The 20,120-nt window shown below is 37.8% G+C and overlaps 1 protein-coding gene across 1 annotated transcript in view; it reads right to left on the reverse strand.

The window, feature by feature from the left end:
- GNPTAB (N-acetylglucosamine-1-phosphate transferase subunits alpha and beta) overlaps positions 1-20,120 on the reverse strand; it is a 42,419-nt gene that overhangs the window by 13,862 nt on the left and 8,437 nt on the right. The window contains exons 3-11 of the mRNA XM_088521592.1: positions 18,727-18,846; positions 16,726-16,767; positions 15,792-15,997; positions 15,059-15,123; positions 14,656-14,790; positions 6,829-6,990; positions 5,183-5,362; positions 4,012-4,182; positions 1,886-2,009 (exon numbers count right to left, since the gene is read on the reverse strand). Coding sequence (XP_088377718.1) covers positions 1,886-2,009; positions 4,012-4,182; positions 5,183-5,362; positions 6,829-6,990; positions 14,656-14,790; positions 15,059-15,123; positions 15,792-15,997; positions 16,726-16,767; positions 18,727-18,846 — 1,205 coding nt within the window. The remainder of the gene's footprint in view (positions 1-1,885; positions 2,010-4,011; positions 4,183-5,182; positions 5,363-6,828; positions 6,991-14,655; positions 14,791-15,058; positions 15,124-15,791; positions 15,998-16,725; positions 16,768-18,726; positions 18,847-20,120) is intronic.

The raw sequence follows: 20,120 nt of genomic DNA on the forward strand, positions 1-20,120 counted from the left end.
GAAAAATCCATGTAGGAACTTGAGGTGTAACTTCACGATCAGCATAGGCTGATCTAAAACTGCTCTGTTGCCAAAGGGTGCGTTCACTTCCTTGCACACCACAACCATGTGCTAGCATTAGCATTTATGCAGCTAGTATTAGCATCTCATCCAGCTACAAATTAACCCGTCTTCTTCCTTCTGACCACTGTTCTTAAAAACAAAATACTAATGCAAATGAAGGGATGGAAACAGGTATGTAGCCAGGGATACAGAAGGGACTGGGAAGAACTGCCCATTTCATCATTAATGCAGTCTTTGGTTGCCTTCATAATGGCAGCTTTCTACTAAGGAGACATGCTCGGCTCTTAGCACCTCGCTTGTCATCAGTACCTTACACTATGGGTAAAATTTTCCTCTCATTTATATCTATTCCCCTTCATTTTTATCGAAATAGTAGCTTCAGTCCCTTCTCACTCCAAGGGGTGTGCAAAGTCATCACCAATAATAACAAGGAAAGGATTAGGCACGACAACTGAGTACTCTGGAAGTAAGAAAACATAACGCAGATAATCTTCAGAGAAATGACAAATCCTCAGTGTACACATGTCCAAACAGCAATACATTTTTTCCCCTCATACCTACACTGTTCTGCGTGTATACAGGAAACAGCCTTTCAGTTGGAATGTTTTTACCTAGATGCTTTTCAGGCCAGAATGATGTTAAAAAACTGACACTGTGCTGAGACTGAAGAATCTTGACATGTCAAACATTACTATAAAAAAACAGTCTATTCATTTTACACTCTCACAATCCTCTCTATTTATGGATAAGAGTCTAAAAAAGACCACCCTTTCCAGGAAATTAAGCATGTCCAACTGTGCAGGCCTTTTCTGGTTGGTGGGAGCATTATTTGTTCCCACTTCACATTTCTGTTAAAGCAACTTTTTTTTTTTCCAAGGTGTGGATATAATGGATAACCGAGGAATGGATAAACAGATTTAGACCCCCACACAGCAACAGCCCCTGGGGTTTTCTTCCATGGGAGATATGCATTAAGAAGGTATAGACATTCGTTTATACTAAAAAGCTATTGGATCTACCAGGCAGACATTCAGCAACAAGCACCTTAAGTTAAAAAGCATTATGAGCAAGAAGCAGCTTTTCACAGTGACTTTTTGCCAATTTATGTGATGCTGTTATCACAGTTTAGAGTATCTGAGTAGATAAATGTCCTTTCTCGGAAGCTATAAAGCTGTGATTTCACAGAACTTGCAAGATAAATTTGATTTACCAGGTGGCATTTTGTGCTTTAAATTTTTGCACTTCAGGGAGTTAAGATGAGCTCATTTTGGAAGTCATCCTCTAGCTTCTTAGACAAATAATTGAAAACATGAAATGAAATGCCTGATAGGAAGAGAGGTAACAAGGAAAGTGATAAGTGAAGTTACTCCTTGTGCTCGCAAGTTGGCAATATTGAGGAGACAAGAAAGCAGATCAAAAAGAAAAGACAGTGGAACACAGACTACACTCAAAGCAATGGCAGAAAATCTACTTGGAGTGTGCTTGACTATGGTTTTAAAAACTCCACATGTAAGCCATGAGTAAAGCTAGTTGGGACAACTTCCTCCATGAGGGGAGAGACATTCAGAACACTGCAAATTAAGTAATACCACAAATTCTCACAGAAAAAAAAAAAGTCTTCCCAGCAACTACACTGGCCAGATATTTAACGACAAGATCTGAGTTTGATTTGGAATTCACATTTGTAAAACCTTGTAAGCAATATTAATGGAGGGCATGTGAAGGGAGATGTCAAAACTGTAACACTACTCAAAGTGCTACCATTACATCCACAGAAAAACAGGTCAATTCATTGTTTCTAAATTTGACATTGTCATCTTACCAATGCAATCACCTCCATCCCAGTCACAGGCTGAGTTATTACAGGCTTTATCACAGTAACCGTCTTTAATCCATGAGCCAGGACAACCCTCTGCACAGTTTGGCACGGGCCAAGTCAAGTAAACCTGTAACAACATTATAACAAGGACAGGTAAATTAAAGTGAACAGAGCTAAGTTTTGGACTACAGTGACTTTAAAAAATTCCCTCCCTGTGCATGTTATTTTACATGTTCACAAAACCTCACAAACAGCATTTAAATCCTATCACCTACGAAGTAAATACTATCATTTTCAGGCAAAAGGAAATCAAGGCTCAGAAGTTCAACGAATCTCCAAAGCCATACACAGCAAGGCACTAATGGCTAGAAACAGAAAATCGGACTTCCCAAATCTCCATCCCCACCACTCATTGCTGCAAAACACATTCAAGTGAATATTAAGATTTCATAAAGGAGGAACTTCAAATCTAAAACAGCTTTGCAATTCACTTGTTCTTCTGACTCAAATGTTTCTTCATTAGTAACAAGTCATCAGATAACAAGCACATGTTGAACATAATCCCTCATGATCTACAATTTAAATAATTCTAAGAATTGCCAAGATAATAAACCAGGTGTGTGTATTTTCAACTTCTCAGGCATTTAAGACTACACACTTTCCTCATTAGGCATTATTGTTTCAGGATTTTAGTAGCATATTTCCAACTGAAGCACTTACTGATCAGGTTGTCAGAAACATTTCAACTGCACTGATCTTATTATAATAAGAGAAAGAAGAATAATTGAAGAATAATAAAAATACACTAAGCACAGGATTTGGCAAATACCTGACTATTTTATAATTTATTTTAAATCATCTGTAAGTCTCCAAATGCCCTCACATACTAAAAGTAATAATTTTACAGTACCTTAAACTACTTTTGTACAACTCCTATTACTCTGCAGATGGAGACATAATGGGAGAATACTAGAAACAGCAAGGTTTAGATGGACGCTGTTGTTTGCAATTGTCCCTTCTACCTGTCCAGAACAGGAATAAAAACATTTATTTAAAACTCTGGTGTTTTGTTACTGTAAGACTCCTACTACTGTTATCTGTGCAGATGGAAATATAGTTTGACATGAAGGACACCAAACCAGAAGATTCAAGCCCACATTCTAGTCATGGTTTAGTCCTAGAATGACCATGGCAAATTTGTTTTCCCTCCTGGCATTTTTTTTTCCTATTAGGCTGCAAAATTGTCACAGTAAGAGCATGTATTGGTATACAAAATGTATGGGTATGCAGATGTGCCACATCTGCCCACATGAAGTGTTTAATTGACTAGCCTCTAGTATCTTCTGGGTCACATTGCATATTTCTGTAATGCAAAGAATTACAGAATCTTAAAAGTTTTTCCTCCGTGGCTTTCCTGTAGATTAAGCTCATGGAAGAAAACTTAGCTGGCAACAATCTTTCAGCAAGGTTATTGCTAATGTTTCCTCTGCCTGCTTTCTTCGTTTAACCACAGTTGTTACTAAATGTGTAGAAACACTCACGGTAAATAATTATATACAGTCGGCAAAGCTATTCTGGGGTCTGGAATAGAGAATGTTAATGGCGAACTTAAATATTGGAGCAGTTTGAAAGCCACCCGACTTCAGCATTCCCATGGAAGAATTACTTCTGCTGCCTTTTGCACAGAGCGTTTCCCATGGAGCAGAAGGAATTCACAAGGGAGGGAAGCCCAGCAGCTGCTGAACACCAGAATGGGCTCAAGCAGGCACAGACAGGATGCAGGAGAATTAGGGAACTACACTGATGAAAAAGGAAAGCAGAAAGCCTGGCAGGGAACAGATACACCCTCTGAAACACAGTAGCAAACACACATAAAGGTAGTTCTGAACCTAAGCATGAACATAGCACAAATTCCCTCCCCACAGAAAAAAAAAAAAAAAAAAAAAAAAGCTTTCTCCCCCTTTTACCTTTGATAACAACTCTCGAACTAAACGCAATGATCCCTGGAGAGGAGTAGGGGGAAAGTGGAAAAGCAGAAGCTTCTTATATTCATGCTCCCCTTCAAAGTATTATTTCTTTACTTTCCATGGTATTAGCACCGAAACTTCCATCCTTTCATAACAGCTTACCTTTTGGCCTTTAGAATGACTGTAAAAATCATCAGGCCAAACATCCTTTCCAAACATAACATCATCATTGAGGTAAATAAACTTCTGAGAGAGGCCATTGATACGATGAATATGACTTTCGATAGCCGGTGAACTGAATGTAGGCAAGTGACTCACATTCTGAAATATTTCCTACAAAAAGGAGAAAAAAAGAAAGATAAGAAACCCAACAGCCCCAAACAGTTTCAGAAGGCAAGATAAAACAAAATACACTTATCAGAGGCCCAGCACATCAGAAAGTGATTAGCAATAAAGAAACAAACTTTATCTCCTTTTCCTACGTAAAATCATTTTCAAGTGGGTTAGTTAACTAACAAAGCTGCACCTGAGTCAAGGCTAGACACAAACCCCTATTTACTTCACTGGGTACTGGATCAGGCCCAGCAAGTACATATTTATTCATCTTATGCAGTTCGGACTGCCCCAGATTTCAAGCCTGTTCCAACATTCAAGGAGTCAGGATTCCTCCATCTCTTACAAATAACTCAGCAAGCAGACAGCAACAGAAGTTGAATTAGTGTCTTGTTACCTCTTCGGTTCTAGCATTTCAAGATACCAAAATTACTCCTGAATTTGTAATAAGAAGCCACTAGGGTATTTTTGCTGCTTCACTTATTCAGGAAACTTTGAGTCCTTTTTTTCTCCCCTTTCTAAATAATGTTTTTAGAATGCATAGCTACTTTTCTCACAGCCAACATCCTAGTTTCAGTAACTATAGCCCATCCTGTCTGAAGTTTATTAAGTTATTGCTCATCCCGAGACAGTGTTTACAGACTGAGATTCAGATGGCATTTTCTTCCCCCCAGTTTTTTTTATAAATAGATTTTATAAGGAAATTAGACACGGGTACATGTTAGTTGAAGCCTAAGTATCTGGAAAAATGGACTAAGCGACGGTTTGATTTATCTTCAGTTACTTTCTTAGCCAAACTGAAATACAAGAATACACTAGGGTGTAATAAACCACGGATGTAAAGGGGAAAGAGGCGGTCACTTGTACCTTCCTCATAAATGCAGCCTTTAATTGCATTATCCTCTATCAGCCAAAAGCAAAGATATAACTTTTAACAGTGGCATTTTCCCCTGATGTTTTATTTTTTGTTTGTTCTGTGGGTTTTGTTTGTTTGTTTTACCTGGTGCGTCACTATAGTTATCCGAGGATTATCCAGGTTAAGCCAGGAAGGAATCTGCCCATTAGTGACAATGAAAATATGTCGCACCCAAGGGGCATGCCTCTCTATTGACCGCAGGGAATATCTCAGCTCTTCATTATCTTCAAAACGGCTGGCAGAAATATCTTCATCCTGTTTAGACTAGAAAAAGGAAAAATCCTCTTAGATTAAAAAATATACACATATATATATTTTTTTCAAGTTCTGATCCAGTCAGATAGCATGCAGTACACTTTAACATAGTGCATGAGTACATCAAGACTTAGATATTCAAAATAAAGATATATTGATCAAACACCATCACTCTTCTAAAGGACTACAGTCTACTGATATATAAAGATCAATGATATATTCTTCGGACATCGGCAGCTGACCACAAGGTATCATTACATCTGCTGACCACTCTATAAGATGCATATGTTTTATATATACACACACACATATATATTTTTAACAGGAAAAAATAACAAAAACCTAATATTTGCTATCAAAATAGCTAAATGTTTCTGCATGCTTTTTATTAAAAAGGCAGTATTTTAAGCAGAAAGTTTCAAGTAAGTAACAACATTAGTTTTTATGACAGTAAAGCATATATTGCCATCCGATTTTTGAGAATTTAATGATCTTTTCTAAAACTAACAATTGAGGCCACCTACAGGAATACGTCTAATTATAGAAGAAAAAACTAGGAAAACTTGAACTTGTAATGACTACCACTTTCACCGCAAATTCTATGCCTTGTAGGTAAGTCTCCTTCTTCTCCAATACGTACAGTAACGCAACTTACACATTCTCAGTGGTGTAACAGCTTAATATCTTAACTTTTAGGAACACCAGCAAGCACTGGTGAGGTACCCATTTGTGAAAGAATGCACTATTTTAACATGATGAAGCATGAAGTCCAAGTTCAAGGTTTGTGTTAATGAGAAAAGTTCCCTGAAAGTAAATTCACAGTATACAAACAGACACCACAAGCTTTATTATAAAGCACATGTTTATTTTATCCATGTTATTTGATGTTTACTATAAAGTAAAATTCTGTCGGAAAAAAAAAAAGAGAGATCTTATGTTTAAACAGACATTTTCATTTCCTTTTGATAAACCATTTATTTAATGTAAAACTTTCCTCAGACATCTACAATTTCCGTTATTTAAATTTTTGGAAGAAAAGCAACTTCCTCAGCATATGTGATGCTGCAAAGCAAAAAATGCCAAATAAAAACATCAGGAAGGAAACAGTGTGATGTCTGATAATAAAAGCCTCTCCAGTGCCATACAAGAAACCTACTTATCTGACAATTGATATCAGTGAAGACTTTCAGGAACTCACTGCACACAATTTTATCAGAACACATGCAGAAGGGCAAAGATTTTTCAGCAGAGATCAAGAAAATTTCAATTAGAAGCTGCCCTTGTGGTCTTTCTGCCTTCTTGATTTCAGGATGTGAGACTGTTCTTGTGACCCTTTTCTTACAACATAACAAATACTGGATTCTTAACTGTCCAAGCTTTTGGAAAATTCTATGTTACTTGTCATAAATTAGTTAGCTTCTACTTGGAAATTTTAGATATTGTAATATTTACACACCTTAACAAAATTTACCTACCTGACTGACAGAGCTGAGGTCCCAAAGTAAATAAGCAGGATTAAGTATCAATTCTTTTCCATCTATAGTCATGTTCTTCTTTGCTTGCTTGCTCAGTTCTTGGAAACCCTTAGGGTTATTAAGCTGCAAGAGAGCCACACTGGCTTCTGAATAGAGCTGCAACTACACAGGCAGGAGAAAGAAAATAAATAAATACATTAATTAATTATTTCTGGCATGTATTCACAAAAGCAATATCCCTCCTTTGCCAATTCAATTCAATTTAATCTTTTTGTTACTTTTTTCCTCTCATTTGAGTTACTAATAAAAATGTTAGGGAAAACCTGACTTTAAAACTACTATTTTGTAAGAAATGAGTAATAAAACGAGAAATTAAAATTGACATTTAAATGCATGGAACATTTGTAGATGCTTGGCTTTATTCTTTTCATATAAATTTCTTTTTATACAATAATCCAGCAATAATATACCTGTGCATGTTAAAACTATCTCTTGAATACATGAAGCTGCACTGCTCACTCCCTCCCATCCCACAATAACAAAGTTCATGTTCTATTTAAACTTTATTTTACAGGTGAAAGAATTACTCTTTTTTTCTTTTTTTTTTTTTCCTTTTTATTCAAGTGACACTTTTCTGGGTACATTAAGGCCATCAATTCATCTAAGCTTTCAGAAGTGTGAAATTTTCAGAATGGTTTACAGTTCAGAAATCTGAGATACAAAGGGCTCCAGAACTAATCCATGTGGGTTTCCAAGTCCTCAACGATGGCTGCCAATATGCTGTTAAGGTCATTTCTTAGCTGGGCACTGTTTGATCTGTTTGCTGTTTTTATCTCTTGCCGCTAGTGAATCTGGGTATCAGTTTTCATAATGCACAGGAAAGCAAGAGGCTCTTGCATTATATGCCCTCTCTAATAGCTAGTCTAGCTTGCAAATTGCGGGACACCCAGACATTTCAGTAAAAGCAGAGCCTAACCCAGTTAAACGCTGTGTTTACCCTATGTAGTGGTAGAAATGTGAGTAGAAGCAAGCAAGCTAAAGGCACAAACGCTTTGATTCTGCAAGGGCACCCATTCGACAGCCTGATGAAGAATCATCAGCCATATTTATCAGATGCAACCCTTTATTTATGTTCCTTTATGCTAGATAGATAGATAGATAGATAGAAGATATTTAGAAGATAAATAAGCACATCTAATCAGATTTTCAGTCATATGAGATGTGTGAAAGCTGATGTAAATGTCAGCTAAGAAAACACCAAACCATCACACATTTTTAATTCATAATTCCTTTCAACAATTTTTCCCTTAATTTTTTTTTAATTTATTAAGTATGACCTTTTCTGCTCATTTTAAAATGGCACTTGTCCCAGAGTTACCACCCCTTCCTTTAGCAAGACCAGCTGTCCTGCTTGTGACATTTTAAAGCTGTTGACGGTTTGACTCATGTGCTATTTGAGAGCTTTCAAACTGACTTATGAGGTCTGCCATTAGAAAAATCTGATAAATCTCAGACCTTCCAGGGAATCATCTGAACCTACGGGTGGAAAAGATGGCTTCAGGAGCTAAACGGCTGAGGTATAGTTATGAGCCACAGCTAGCAAACTCCAAAAATATCAATATCGAAATGCTACAGATTGCAAAGCTGCCATCAGTGGGTATGTGGTTCGTTTAGGAATACAACAATGTCACACAGCCCCTTAGAATCTGTCATCTAAAATATACAAGCAACAAACCAAAAATCTTCCCCTTTACAGCCTCAAAAGTGTTTTAGAACATGTCATTTCTCTTTTTTCCCCACCATGACAAACGCAACAAAATAGATGTATATACTGCATATTCCTAACTGGATTCATTACAAATGGTTTCCATGCTCACCACTAATATTGCACAAACATCGTGGGGTTTCAATATATAACAGTCCAAGTAGAAAAACAATAGCAAAGAAACACGAGTCCACTACTCAGCTTAGGCAATAAAACAGCCTGAGCATTGAAACCCTGCAGCCAAAGGTATTTTTCCACCAACAGCTTTTCCAGAAACGAGTACTTTCACAGGCAGAGCTATCAGTGAAGTTAGACTTCTATCATCTGGGGACTTAAGTTATCTAGTTTCTACTAAACTGTAAGCTCTGACCAAAGCTCTTCTGTTGCTGAGGTATTCAAAAGAGCACGCTCTCCTAGTAGATCTGATGTCTTATAGTTACTGCGCTTCTCTCAGTGGGGACATTCCCTATACAGGGGACATACGCAGTTACCCATCTTCCTTGAAATACTGCATCCTAGAAATCATGTCCATGCTGACAAAATTGGTCAGCAGGCTCAAGGGTTACTGCACAAGTAAAACAGAAACAAAAATGCACAGAGAGAGCATGATCAGGCAAACCTTGGCTTCTAACACAGTGAGGCTAAAAAATATCACATAGGCACATATGTCCACGCAGAATACCAGTGACATATGGGCATGAAAAAAAAACCTCTTTAAAAAAAGAGACAGAAAAACTGCATTCTCCCCACCAGGTAGCTTTAAATACAGGTGTTTTTTTGAAGCCAGTGCATTGACAATGCTTAGACATGTTAGTTTAGGAGGCAGGCCAGAAGGGCTAGGCACCACAAACAGAACACTCTACTTTCCACGTTCTCAAGCAAAGAGGTCTAGCAAACAGATTTCCTAATACCTGTGTTGAATTAAGAAGTATCTCTTCTCCTCAACCAGCAGCATTGGCCATTTAAGAAGATAAAAAGGAATAAACTCATTATGTCCAGTTAGAGAGGAAAACAGGGGCTTTGGAAAGGAAGCTATGTTTGTACTAAAGAGTTATAAAAGGCCTTAAGAATATGAAACACTGTTTTCATTAAAAAGAAAACCTAATGAACTAGTAGGTAACTCAGCAGGAGAGGCCCCTGAGAGCAAAAACCAGCTCAGTGCCTTATTTTTCACGCCACAAAACTGACTCGAAACTCTGTGGAAAGACAAAGCTGTTTCCTGAAGCTGCCTCTCTTTGCCTTCCAACACAGACAAGAGCTCTCCTAGGATATGAATAACCTTAAGGTGTGCAGGCCACATGTCACTACAACAGCGGCTGCTCTTGCATTTGCTACCTCGGCAGAACTGTGCCTGCAGGCTGCTCTGTGCCATCACTTTCCATCAGTGGTACAAGGCCAATAGAAGCTACATTTTTGTCTCAGTTTCTAGCTAATTTATTTGTGTGTATGTGTGCATTCATTTGCACATGCACATGTTAAAGAAAAGAAACAATTATTTCAGAAAGGAAGGAGAGCAGGAAGCTTTCAATATAATCTGAAGCAACTGGGATGTAGGACCTTGAAGGAAAAAAATCACATAACAACCTGAAAAAAAACAGAAGTTCCCTTGTTCTTAAGTCACATGGTCTCTCTCAGGCTAAACAATAACAGAAATTCAGGTAAGCAGGAAAGGGAGAAGGGGAAAATAAAGCTTTTTTTTTTTTTCCATTTATACTTGCAAATAACTAAGCTCAATGTACCACCTTTACAATTTAAAGCAATATTGCTTTAATAGTAGAAGGTTGCATAACCAGGATAACGAGGGTAAGAGCTCCACCTAATGCACCAGACCGAGAGTGCAGAAAATAAAGGGCAGCCAAACACACCTTTTCCACCACACCTATCTAAACACACATCATGTAAAGAAACAAACGTCAGGGCACATGCCCTGATGTCTACTTTTTAATCAGAAATAATATGTATGTCGTAAGTACACAAATTCAGCAAACTATAGCATACAAGCTTACTTTGAAAATTCACTCATTTCCCTTTCCCAGTTGAGCCCAACTGCTTCTTGCAGAAAACTACCACGAACTTTTAGAACAAGAAACACATGGCCTAGAGGTCAGGTCAATTCTTAATACTCTTTAGATTCACAAATGTTTTCAAGCAAACAGAAAACAATTCGATTAAAACAATGGCTGTTTCTCCTACTTTTCTCTCCTCTGAACCTTGCTTGAAATAAAGCAAAATGCAGTGGAAACTTAGGGAGGGAAAGAAAAAAAAAAAAAAAGCCCTGTGTCTATACAGAGCAGTGCCTAAGCAAATTGCAGAAGAGGAGCTCTTAGGAACTGATAATGAGCTGGACACAGCAGTAATAAAGATAAGAGCACAATAAGGAGAAGAAAACCAGAACTAACAGAGAAAGATTTGTGATCACTTGGATAACAAATGATTAAACATCATTTGTTGATGTTTAATCTGTTTCTGTCTGAAAACAGAAAAAGACTCAACTGAGACCAAGTAAGGACAAATCATGTAGATATCAGGCAAGTGTCGTCAATCCCATAAAACAGACAAGAAGAAATAAGACACAGCCAAACATCAGAGATAGTCTTGCAGGCAATGGGGAAACAAATGCATCTTTGAAGATTTATTAAAAGGCTAAACTAAGAGCCAGCCTGGATAGAGAAAAATACTTAGCCAGCTTGTATGGACATGAGCAGAACTGAAACACAGAAAGAATCCATCACCATGGTTTATGCCGGAGTAAGCAACAGTGCCAGGAGATCCTGCTAGAAGAAAAAAAGTGAAAGAAAAAAGAAAAAAACAACAAAAAAGAAGAACTTATACACAGCTAGAGATAACAATCAAAAATTAAGGTTCACACAGAATTGCTCCACTCCTTAACAAGTAAAAGCAGCTATAAGACAAAAGATAGAGTCTTCTCTAAAGCATGCATAGGAAAATCTCTTTGTGGAATATCTCCACTACAGCATCGGGGTCACAGGCTAGGCTAGTCTGTGCTTCACTGATCAAAGGGAGAAATCCTGGAGAAACTTGTGAACTTCTCTACGCTGGCAACATCAACACACAAAGGAATATCAAGAAAAAGCACCAGTTCCACTGACTGGAACAATAGTTAAGATACCAAAGTCAGAGAAATAACCATAACTGTTAAAGTTAAAAAGTGCCTGGGGGAAGCTGGGGAACAAAACAAGCAAAAACAGATATTTAAAACAAAGCTGTGCAACAAAATGATCAGTACAAGCTGTGACACATCACAGGGAGAAAGGGCAGGTGGTAGAATATCAAATCAGGACTGACAGAAGGATTCACAAGGGTCCAAGAAAGACGCATAAAGTTAGTCTGAAAAAGGACCACTAAACATTTATGATGCAGGAAACCAGAATGCAGAAAAAAAAAAGCCAGGTACTAGGGATAAAAGATCTGATTTAAGGCAAAATCACTTTGGACAAAGAGGACAAAACAACATCTGCTCAGAGCACAAAAAATGAAAACCAAATCTGAACTGAAAGGGGATCACTCCTTAGAAGTGTATTATTACAGGAGCTTATTGCTACAGAGTTGCAAGCACTGCTTAGGGGAGGTGCTGCTAGATATTCCTGTATGTGGAAGCAGGCATGTTTATTTTCTGTCAAATTCACTCAGAACTGATAAGAGGCAGTATTATTTCAGATACAAATTTGATAATTCATGAGGACATAATAAAAGAGTTCTTCCTAGAAAACGTAAGTTAAATTGTTTTAAATCAAAATTGAAAGAACTAAGGAACATCTGGTTACTACATTTCTTGACTGAAAATAGGCAGTCTAATATATGAAGAAAGCTTGTAAACAAAGACATTCTGAACGTCTCAGCTCCACTAAGTCAAATCTGTTAAAACTACCACATAACTGCAATTTAAGCTGTGACAAAGAACTAGAGAAAGTTCCACACCCAGATAGATAAACTGGCACTCAGAGATCTTGAGATACTAAGTGTTCAACCAGTTATTCCACCTGTGGCCCCAACATGGAGATGATCAAGATACCAGCCTGCAAACTAGCATTATTATTTTACCTTTCTTACTGCCTAGAAACAGAAAAATCTATTTCTAGGTTCTAGAAAAATCACCCTATTGCATACAACTTTCTAAGAAATGATAATCTGATGACAGAAATTCCCCTCAAAATAATCATTTTCTGTTATCAGATGAGTTGTTAGATGCTTGAACTTGCTTTTAAATGCAGAATTACATTTTAGCTCTATGATTTCCAATTTGGCTGTCTTATTAGACTAATTATTTTTCCCCTCTGAATAAAGAATTAGACCAAGATGCTATTTTACTTTTTAACTATATGTGTCTACATGTATTTCTCTTTCAACATGCCACTTATTTGTAAAAGTTTTTTTTTTAAAAAAAAAAAAAAAAAGCTGTACAAGCAGGAAAGAATTCTATCAATGCCACCACTTTGAAGCAGTAGAAGGATGCAAGGAAGGCTGGACAGCAGCAGTTGCAGTGCTGGTTGTACTGAACAGAAGCCAGCACACAGCAAATCCCTGACAGTCTGGCAGGCTGAGGCAGGTACTACATACATATCACTGTAAAAAGCCTGGTGACATCTCTTTTGAAATGCTGGATAAAGTTCTAGTCAACTGTACTGAGGATGGATGGACTCACAACGGAGCAGCGATAGGAATGTGCTGTTAGGATGATGAGAGGAGCAGAGAGCCAACACCGTGGGAAGAGAACAGCCTAATTGCCTTAGTAAAACAAGGGCGAGGAGAAGCCTCTCCTGCTGTCTACGAAATACCCTAAGCTGTAAAGGAAGGCAAAAACAAAAGAGTTGTGTAAGTTAACGAAGAGTGGGTAGAAAGACAGGCACAAACATGTTTATTTCGTAAGGTTTCTAACTACTGCTGGGGAGATACTGAGGCCACCTGCTAAAATAATGGGGAAGAAATTCAATGTATTAAATTGCAGTGTCAACAGCCTATGAAAAGGGTTACATGATACAGTTCTCAGCAACAGCAGAATACATGGTTTAACAATGTAAACTGTCAAAGAGAAGCAATGAAAGCAAGACTTGCTCCTCTGAGCCCCAAGAACAAGCTGTAGAGTGAACTAGCAGAACCTACAGATGGCCATCTGAACTAACGGAGGTAAATTTCCAGTAGATTCACATCCTGAGTCTTTTACTCTGCTAACTCCTTTCTCCTTTGCAAACTGCCTGGTCTCAGCCTCTTTCTTATCATTCTCCCAGAGCTCTTGCACAGGGTATCGAGCTTGGTTAACTAGCAACACTGGTCACTCAGCTAGCTGAGCATATGCTTCAGAAGAGTGCTTGATCCAATCTCTCCATCACCTAAGCCAATGATTTTGACAAAATTTGAAGCTTTTACCTGTCTATAACACCTGTCTGTAACTGACAAAAAATGTCCCAAGTCAGGGGAGAATAGAAAGCAGGAAATACTGATGGATGGCACAGTCACTTCAGTTGTAATACACAGTTGCTTTTGCGACTACAAGTTGTTGAAGACTATGGAGTACTTAACAGTGAGGAATACATCATTCAGCTATGAAACAATTCAAGTTTCTCATTGCTAAAATAATTCTTCCAAAAGCAAAGAGGAAAAAAAAAATCTATGTAACTACATAAAGTTCTGCCAGGTTAAACAAACCAGCACCACAGTACAGCAGCCTATAGTAAGCAGCTCAGAGAAACTGGTAAAGCTGGTAGCTCCTGTTTTTGACCAGTTGCAGGCTAGCAAATCTAATGCCCATAGCTTGCACTGGAAGCACAGAATGGACAATGGGTCTTTTGAAGGTAGCTGAGTCTCTACTCACTAGGCTTTACAAGTCAGAGACACTTGTACAGCAAAACAGACTACTGTCAAAAACATCCTAAGTCATTTGCAACAGCTCTTCTGATTGGTGGGCTAGCTCCGATAAAGAATTAAAATATATATATATATTTTTATATATATATATATATATATATTATATTTTTCTAATGAGAGCTATTTTTTTTTTAATTTTCATGTATGAGAGCTAAGTTATCCTCCCTTCAGACCCTTACCAGTTTGACTTTGGAGGCCAGACTCTCTGGTAGCTTTGTTCGTAGCTGATTCGTTTCTTTGAATGTAGCTGGAAATCCACTAAGGAAGGCCAAGTCTTGCATCAGCACTAGGCCTGGAACTTCTTTGTCTGTTGTCTACAAAGAAAGAGACAAATTCCTGTTTTTAAATTTACAGTAATCCACATTTCTCTGTCAAATTTAACGAGATGACAGAGTTAACTGTATATTTTATGTCATAACCCAAACCTCAAAACTGAAATAACAGTAATTTTAAAAGCTTTGATTTCTTAGTACATACGGATCCATGGAAAGATTATAGCATAGAAATACTTTCTAAACAGGTGTAGAAAGTTTAGCATCTAGCTTTTGTACGTGTTAATTAAAAGACTTTAAAAGTACATACCAAATAACCCCTCCATACTATCTGTTTGCTGCTGTCTTTTAACATTCCGGAATGGGCAGCTTCAGCTAAAATATATAAAACATCACAAATCAAAAATTTGAGGTCACTTCTTTTGTGTATACTATTGAATCAATATTGGCTTTGACATATTACAAGGTTTTGGATGCTTGCAGAGTGAAGAGCTGCCTTTTCACTTGGCTAATAATTCTCAGTGGAAAAACAGACAACTGGCTGGACACTATGCATTAAACAAAGAAATAAATTTGTACTTGCTTTCAGATATTACATATACATGCTGAATATATAGACACTTCTGTTTTTAAGGTGCACAATTCTTTGAGCAAGGGGAGAACTTTCATAGCCCAGACTTTACAGCAATTCTAAGATTAATCATCTTCAATCAATCTCAGTCTTCTTAGTCTATCAGTGCACCACAGATATTCAAATACCAAATTTATTTTACAAAAGTTCTTCTAAGCACAGAACTCTAATCACTCACAATCAGTTGTCTGGGAGACTAAAAAAAAAAAAAAGCATAGTATCACTTATATTTAGGGGGAACAGACTGAAGGGGAAAGATGTAGATTCACTTGCTAAAAATCAAACAGAAAAGGAGTGGCAAAGTCAGTAACGAAAGAAAAAAAAACTAATTTATAATAATTTGTAAAAACTTCCTCTAGAAAACTAGCTAGAATCTAGAAAACTAGCTGGAATCCGACAAGTAGATTCTTACCATCCTTAGGGCTATCAAAAACAATTACTGTCACATTGGTAGAAGGATTTTTTGGTTTTGCGACAAAGAACATATTGTTAGCAGCTTGTAAAGCAGGATGAATGGACAGCAGATCTTTCAGGGTGACGTTGGTAGGCAATGCAGGATCCAGGACAAGCATTGGCACTTTAATGCAGTGTGTCAGCAAACATTCCAGTTGCTTCTCACTAGGGCAAAATACCAAAGATAAATTTAATGCCAGTAGAAAAAAATATATAAAAATCAATGGGAGGTGAAACATATTTTCATAAAATCTGATTAATTCTTTTTAACATCAACCTTGGAAGAAAGGGAAGAGGATGACTGAGATGTTTATTTTGCTATTGAAAAGAAGTATCTTGCTATTACAGCTTAGCTAATTCCTGCTACTGATTCACTCATCCTATCCTACCTCCATACAAATCTCTTCTCATTCAAGTATTCATATGGGAATTTTGTCAAAATTTCAAAACGTACTAAGCTTTGACCAAACACAAGACCTTACAGATCTCTAGATGACACCATGACCAAAACTGATAAGACTGAGACTGACTGCTTTCTGACAGTGCACCAAAGGTATGGCTGAAATACTTCTGAATTACAAGACTCATGAGCACCATGCTTTAGAGAAAACATACTTACAAAGCAAGCTGTGCTTAACGAGTGACAAATCTGTGCTCAAGCTTCAGAAGCTGCCCCACTAAACAGCTTATATTTATGAAAATAACATGACTTGTATTCAACATATATATTATCATGCTGTCAACTTCTCTTGAAACGGCACAGAAGGGAAGTATTCACAGGTCATATAAAACCTCACAATCAGCAATAAGCTTTCAACTAAATTGTGAGTAGGCTATCATTTATTTTCATTTATAGCCAAGACAAAAAACAAACAAACAAACAAGCAGCTCACCTCTTTTTGGTTGGTTCTGTAGCATTCTTTCCAAGGATTTCCCTATTAAAAGATCTATATTAGATAACAATGCCTATAAAAGAATTTAGTCTAATATTCAGATTTCTAATTGAGTCTAGGAGACCCTGTGAACTTCAGCAGCACCAGTAACAGCACCAATAACCCAGCTGTAACACTGCCAAGGCTTTGCTATTTGCCTACGTGGGCTAATACAGGCTTACATATGCACAGAGGCTGACACACACTCCTTCACCCCTCACCCCCCTTTTCAGCGTAAACTCTTCAATTCTTGGTTTTACTCATAGTTACACACGTGGGTTTTTTTCTTTGCTAATATCTTGGGTTAGCAGAGGTTATTATTAGACTAATGAAACTGCAGTTGACAAAAAAATCACCAATAAGAAATGAGGATGAGGTGTATGCTCATTGTTTTCACTGGTCATAGTTTTACCTAACACACACATCCTGATTAGGCCTATCCTGCATTGGCCATGTGCTTGTAGAAGCTAATGAGAATTAACTTGTGGCTAGTTAAAAAACTGACACTAAAAAAATAAGAATCAGAAGGGCAGCCCATTACATATATCAACACAGACAGAGAATCACCAGCCACCAAGATACTCTTTCTCACTGAAGAAAAAAGCACGTGCATAAGGACTGAAAGTGTGATTCAGGTGGATCAATAAGTGAGCTGCAACTTGCTGTGCGACACAAACACATACTCACTGGCAAAGGCTTATAGTGCCCCAGCCTCTCTTTTCTGCAGGCCTCTTATCCCATAAAACAACTCTTGTTGTAACAGTACTAACTACTTTCAGAGTACATGGTGAAAAGAAAAAACAGCAATGCACACGGGAGAGATGTCCTTCCAGACAACAAGCGTAACTAAGATGAGTTGTACTTGTGAGCTTGACATGAAATTTTCCACATCGGCTTTACTGAAGAAGTCAATATATATTTTTCCCTTTGCAAAAATGAAAATCAGCATCTTTCTACCCACTGATACCATGAAGCCAAAAAACACTAATGCTTACTACACAAATAGTTAGGAAGAGATCAGTATAAATGCAAAAGTTTTGTTTGAGCAGAGACCATGTCTGTATTTAAGACATTTAAATTTACCACACTTAAAATGCTATTAAGAATTTCACTTTGCAATCAGATTATCAATGGTACCTAATTGCAAGACAAAACATGACAAATATCAGATCAACCTTCTTTTGAATTAAGCTATTACAGTACTTAAAATATAGTCTAATTCTTTAACTTAATATTTTTCTGGCCAAAACTAGTCAACAGACTAGAGAATTTTAATGAACCACACACTAATGGTTAGAAAACACAACCCAAGTAATTTGCAGCAGCCCATGTTTGCTAAGAAGAAAAAATGTATGTTTGTCGCCTTAGATCGGTAATTTTGTAGAACAGCATAGTGCAACCAAAAATACTCTTAATGCAGCCACACATCTTTCCCTGTTAGCTTCACGAGAAGAGTGAATCATTCTTTCATAACCTAAATAAATTATTTCTCCTTTTTCAGTTTCCGCATCAGGAAGACTGAAAAGTTAACATTAAAAAGGATCCTTTAAAAGTATATACTTATTTTTTTTTAATTGGAAAGTAATAACTGGGGAGAAGGAAGATGGTGATGAAGAAAGGTTATATGTTTCAGCTAGTTTTATTTTCCTGTTTCCAAAGCTTTAGGAAATGACAGAAAATGACTTAAACACAATGCAGTTTTTTGCATGTCATTTTACAAGTTCAAGAGAGAACAGCCTTAAATTATTAAGCTTTCTACCTAAAAGAGCTGTCTAATTAGACAGTACTTCATAGCTTTAAAAAAAATGTGAAACTAGGCTTTCAGAATAATCAAATGAGGAAATGATAAAAATTCACTTTGATTTTCATGTTAAGCTACACATGAAATCACAAGAAGCCCAGTACTGCATTAGATTGTTCCTGACGGTTAAAGGGAGAGAGAAAAAAAAGTCAGATTATTACCTCATTATTTTCTGTTCTTCCTCCATCTGTTCTCTAACCTGTTGCAATTCTTTGATCAGTTCCACATCTGTGCCATTCACCCAGGTGTACACCACATCAATGGGCATGGGTAAGCAAAGCCTGTATAACGCAAATGAAAGCTAAATGAACTGTTAAATACTACATCAGAAGGGTTTGTGGCATTTGATAGCAGCTCCTGGCAAACAACAGAAATATCCGAACCTGAGCCGCAAACAAGACAAAGCAAAAAAACCTTCTCTTTAGCTATGTATCATCTCTTAATTATATCCAAGGCTTCAACAAAACAGCCCAGATAAAAGCGAGGAAGCCACTGCCCTCGTGGCCAAGAAGGCCAATGGGATCCTGGGGTGCATTAAGAAGAGCATCTCCAGCAGGTCGAGGGAGATGATCCTGCCCCTCTACTCAGCCCTGGTGAGGCCGCATCTGGAGTATTGTGTCCAGTTCTGGGCTCCACAGTACAAGAGGGATGTGGAGCTGCTGGAGAGAGTTCAGCACAGGGCCACAAGGATGATCAGGGGCCTGGAACATCTGCCCTATGAGGAGAGGCTGAGGGAGCTGGGCCTGTTCAGCCTGGAGAAGAGAAGGCTGAGAGGGGATCTAATCAGTGTCTATAAGTACCTCAAGGGAGGCAGTGAGGAGGATGGTGCTGGCCTCTTTTCAGTGGTGGCCACCAACAGAACTAGAGGGGACAGCCGGAAACTGAAGCATCAAAAGTTCCACAGGAACTTAAGGAAATATTTCTTGACAGTGAGTGTGACAGAGCCCTGGAACAGGCTGCCCAGAGAGGTTGTGGAGTCTCCTTCTCTGGAGATCTTCCAAACCCGCTTGGATGCAGTCCTGTGCCACGTGCTCTAGGTGACCCTGCGTGTGCAGGGGGGATTGGACTAGATGACCTCTAGAGGTCCCTTCCAACCTTAAGCATTCTATGAGTCTATGAAAAGGAAAGAACAGTTATAATAATTCAACAAAATGAAATACAAACTTTGAATTCTGAAGTTCACTTTCATCTAACTAACTTGTCTGAGTTTAGCTAATATTTCTCAAATGAGTAACGCCATCCAAGAACATCCTCAATTCAGAGACTACTGGAAATAAGGCAAAGTAGGCAGCCCAAGGTACAAAATCTCTTAAGTCTTATCTTGTTACTTAATTGTCCAGAGCCAACAGGGTCTCACTAAGATCAGATCTTTACCCTTGTAACTCCTCTTAGAACTCAGTTTCATTTTCATTTCATACCAACAATCAAAGTGAAGTACATGAATGCAGACCCTAGACAACAACAGTCAAATTCACTCTAGATATAACTAGATGTGCTGCATATGCTTCTGAAACTTCACAGATTTTCTAGCATATTTGATGGGGAACCTGCAAAG

Source organism: Tinamus guttatus, unplaced genomic scaffold, assembly GCF_059628265.1.
Source record: "Tinamus guttatus ecotype Peru unplaced genomic scaffold, ASM5962826v1 Tinamus_guttatus_pri_ptg000125l, whole genome shotgun sequence".
Taxonomy (NCBI): Eukaryota; Metazoa; Chordata; class Aves; order Tinamiformes; family Tinamidae; genus Tinamus; species Tinamus guttatus.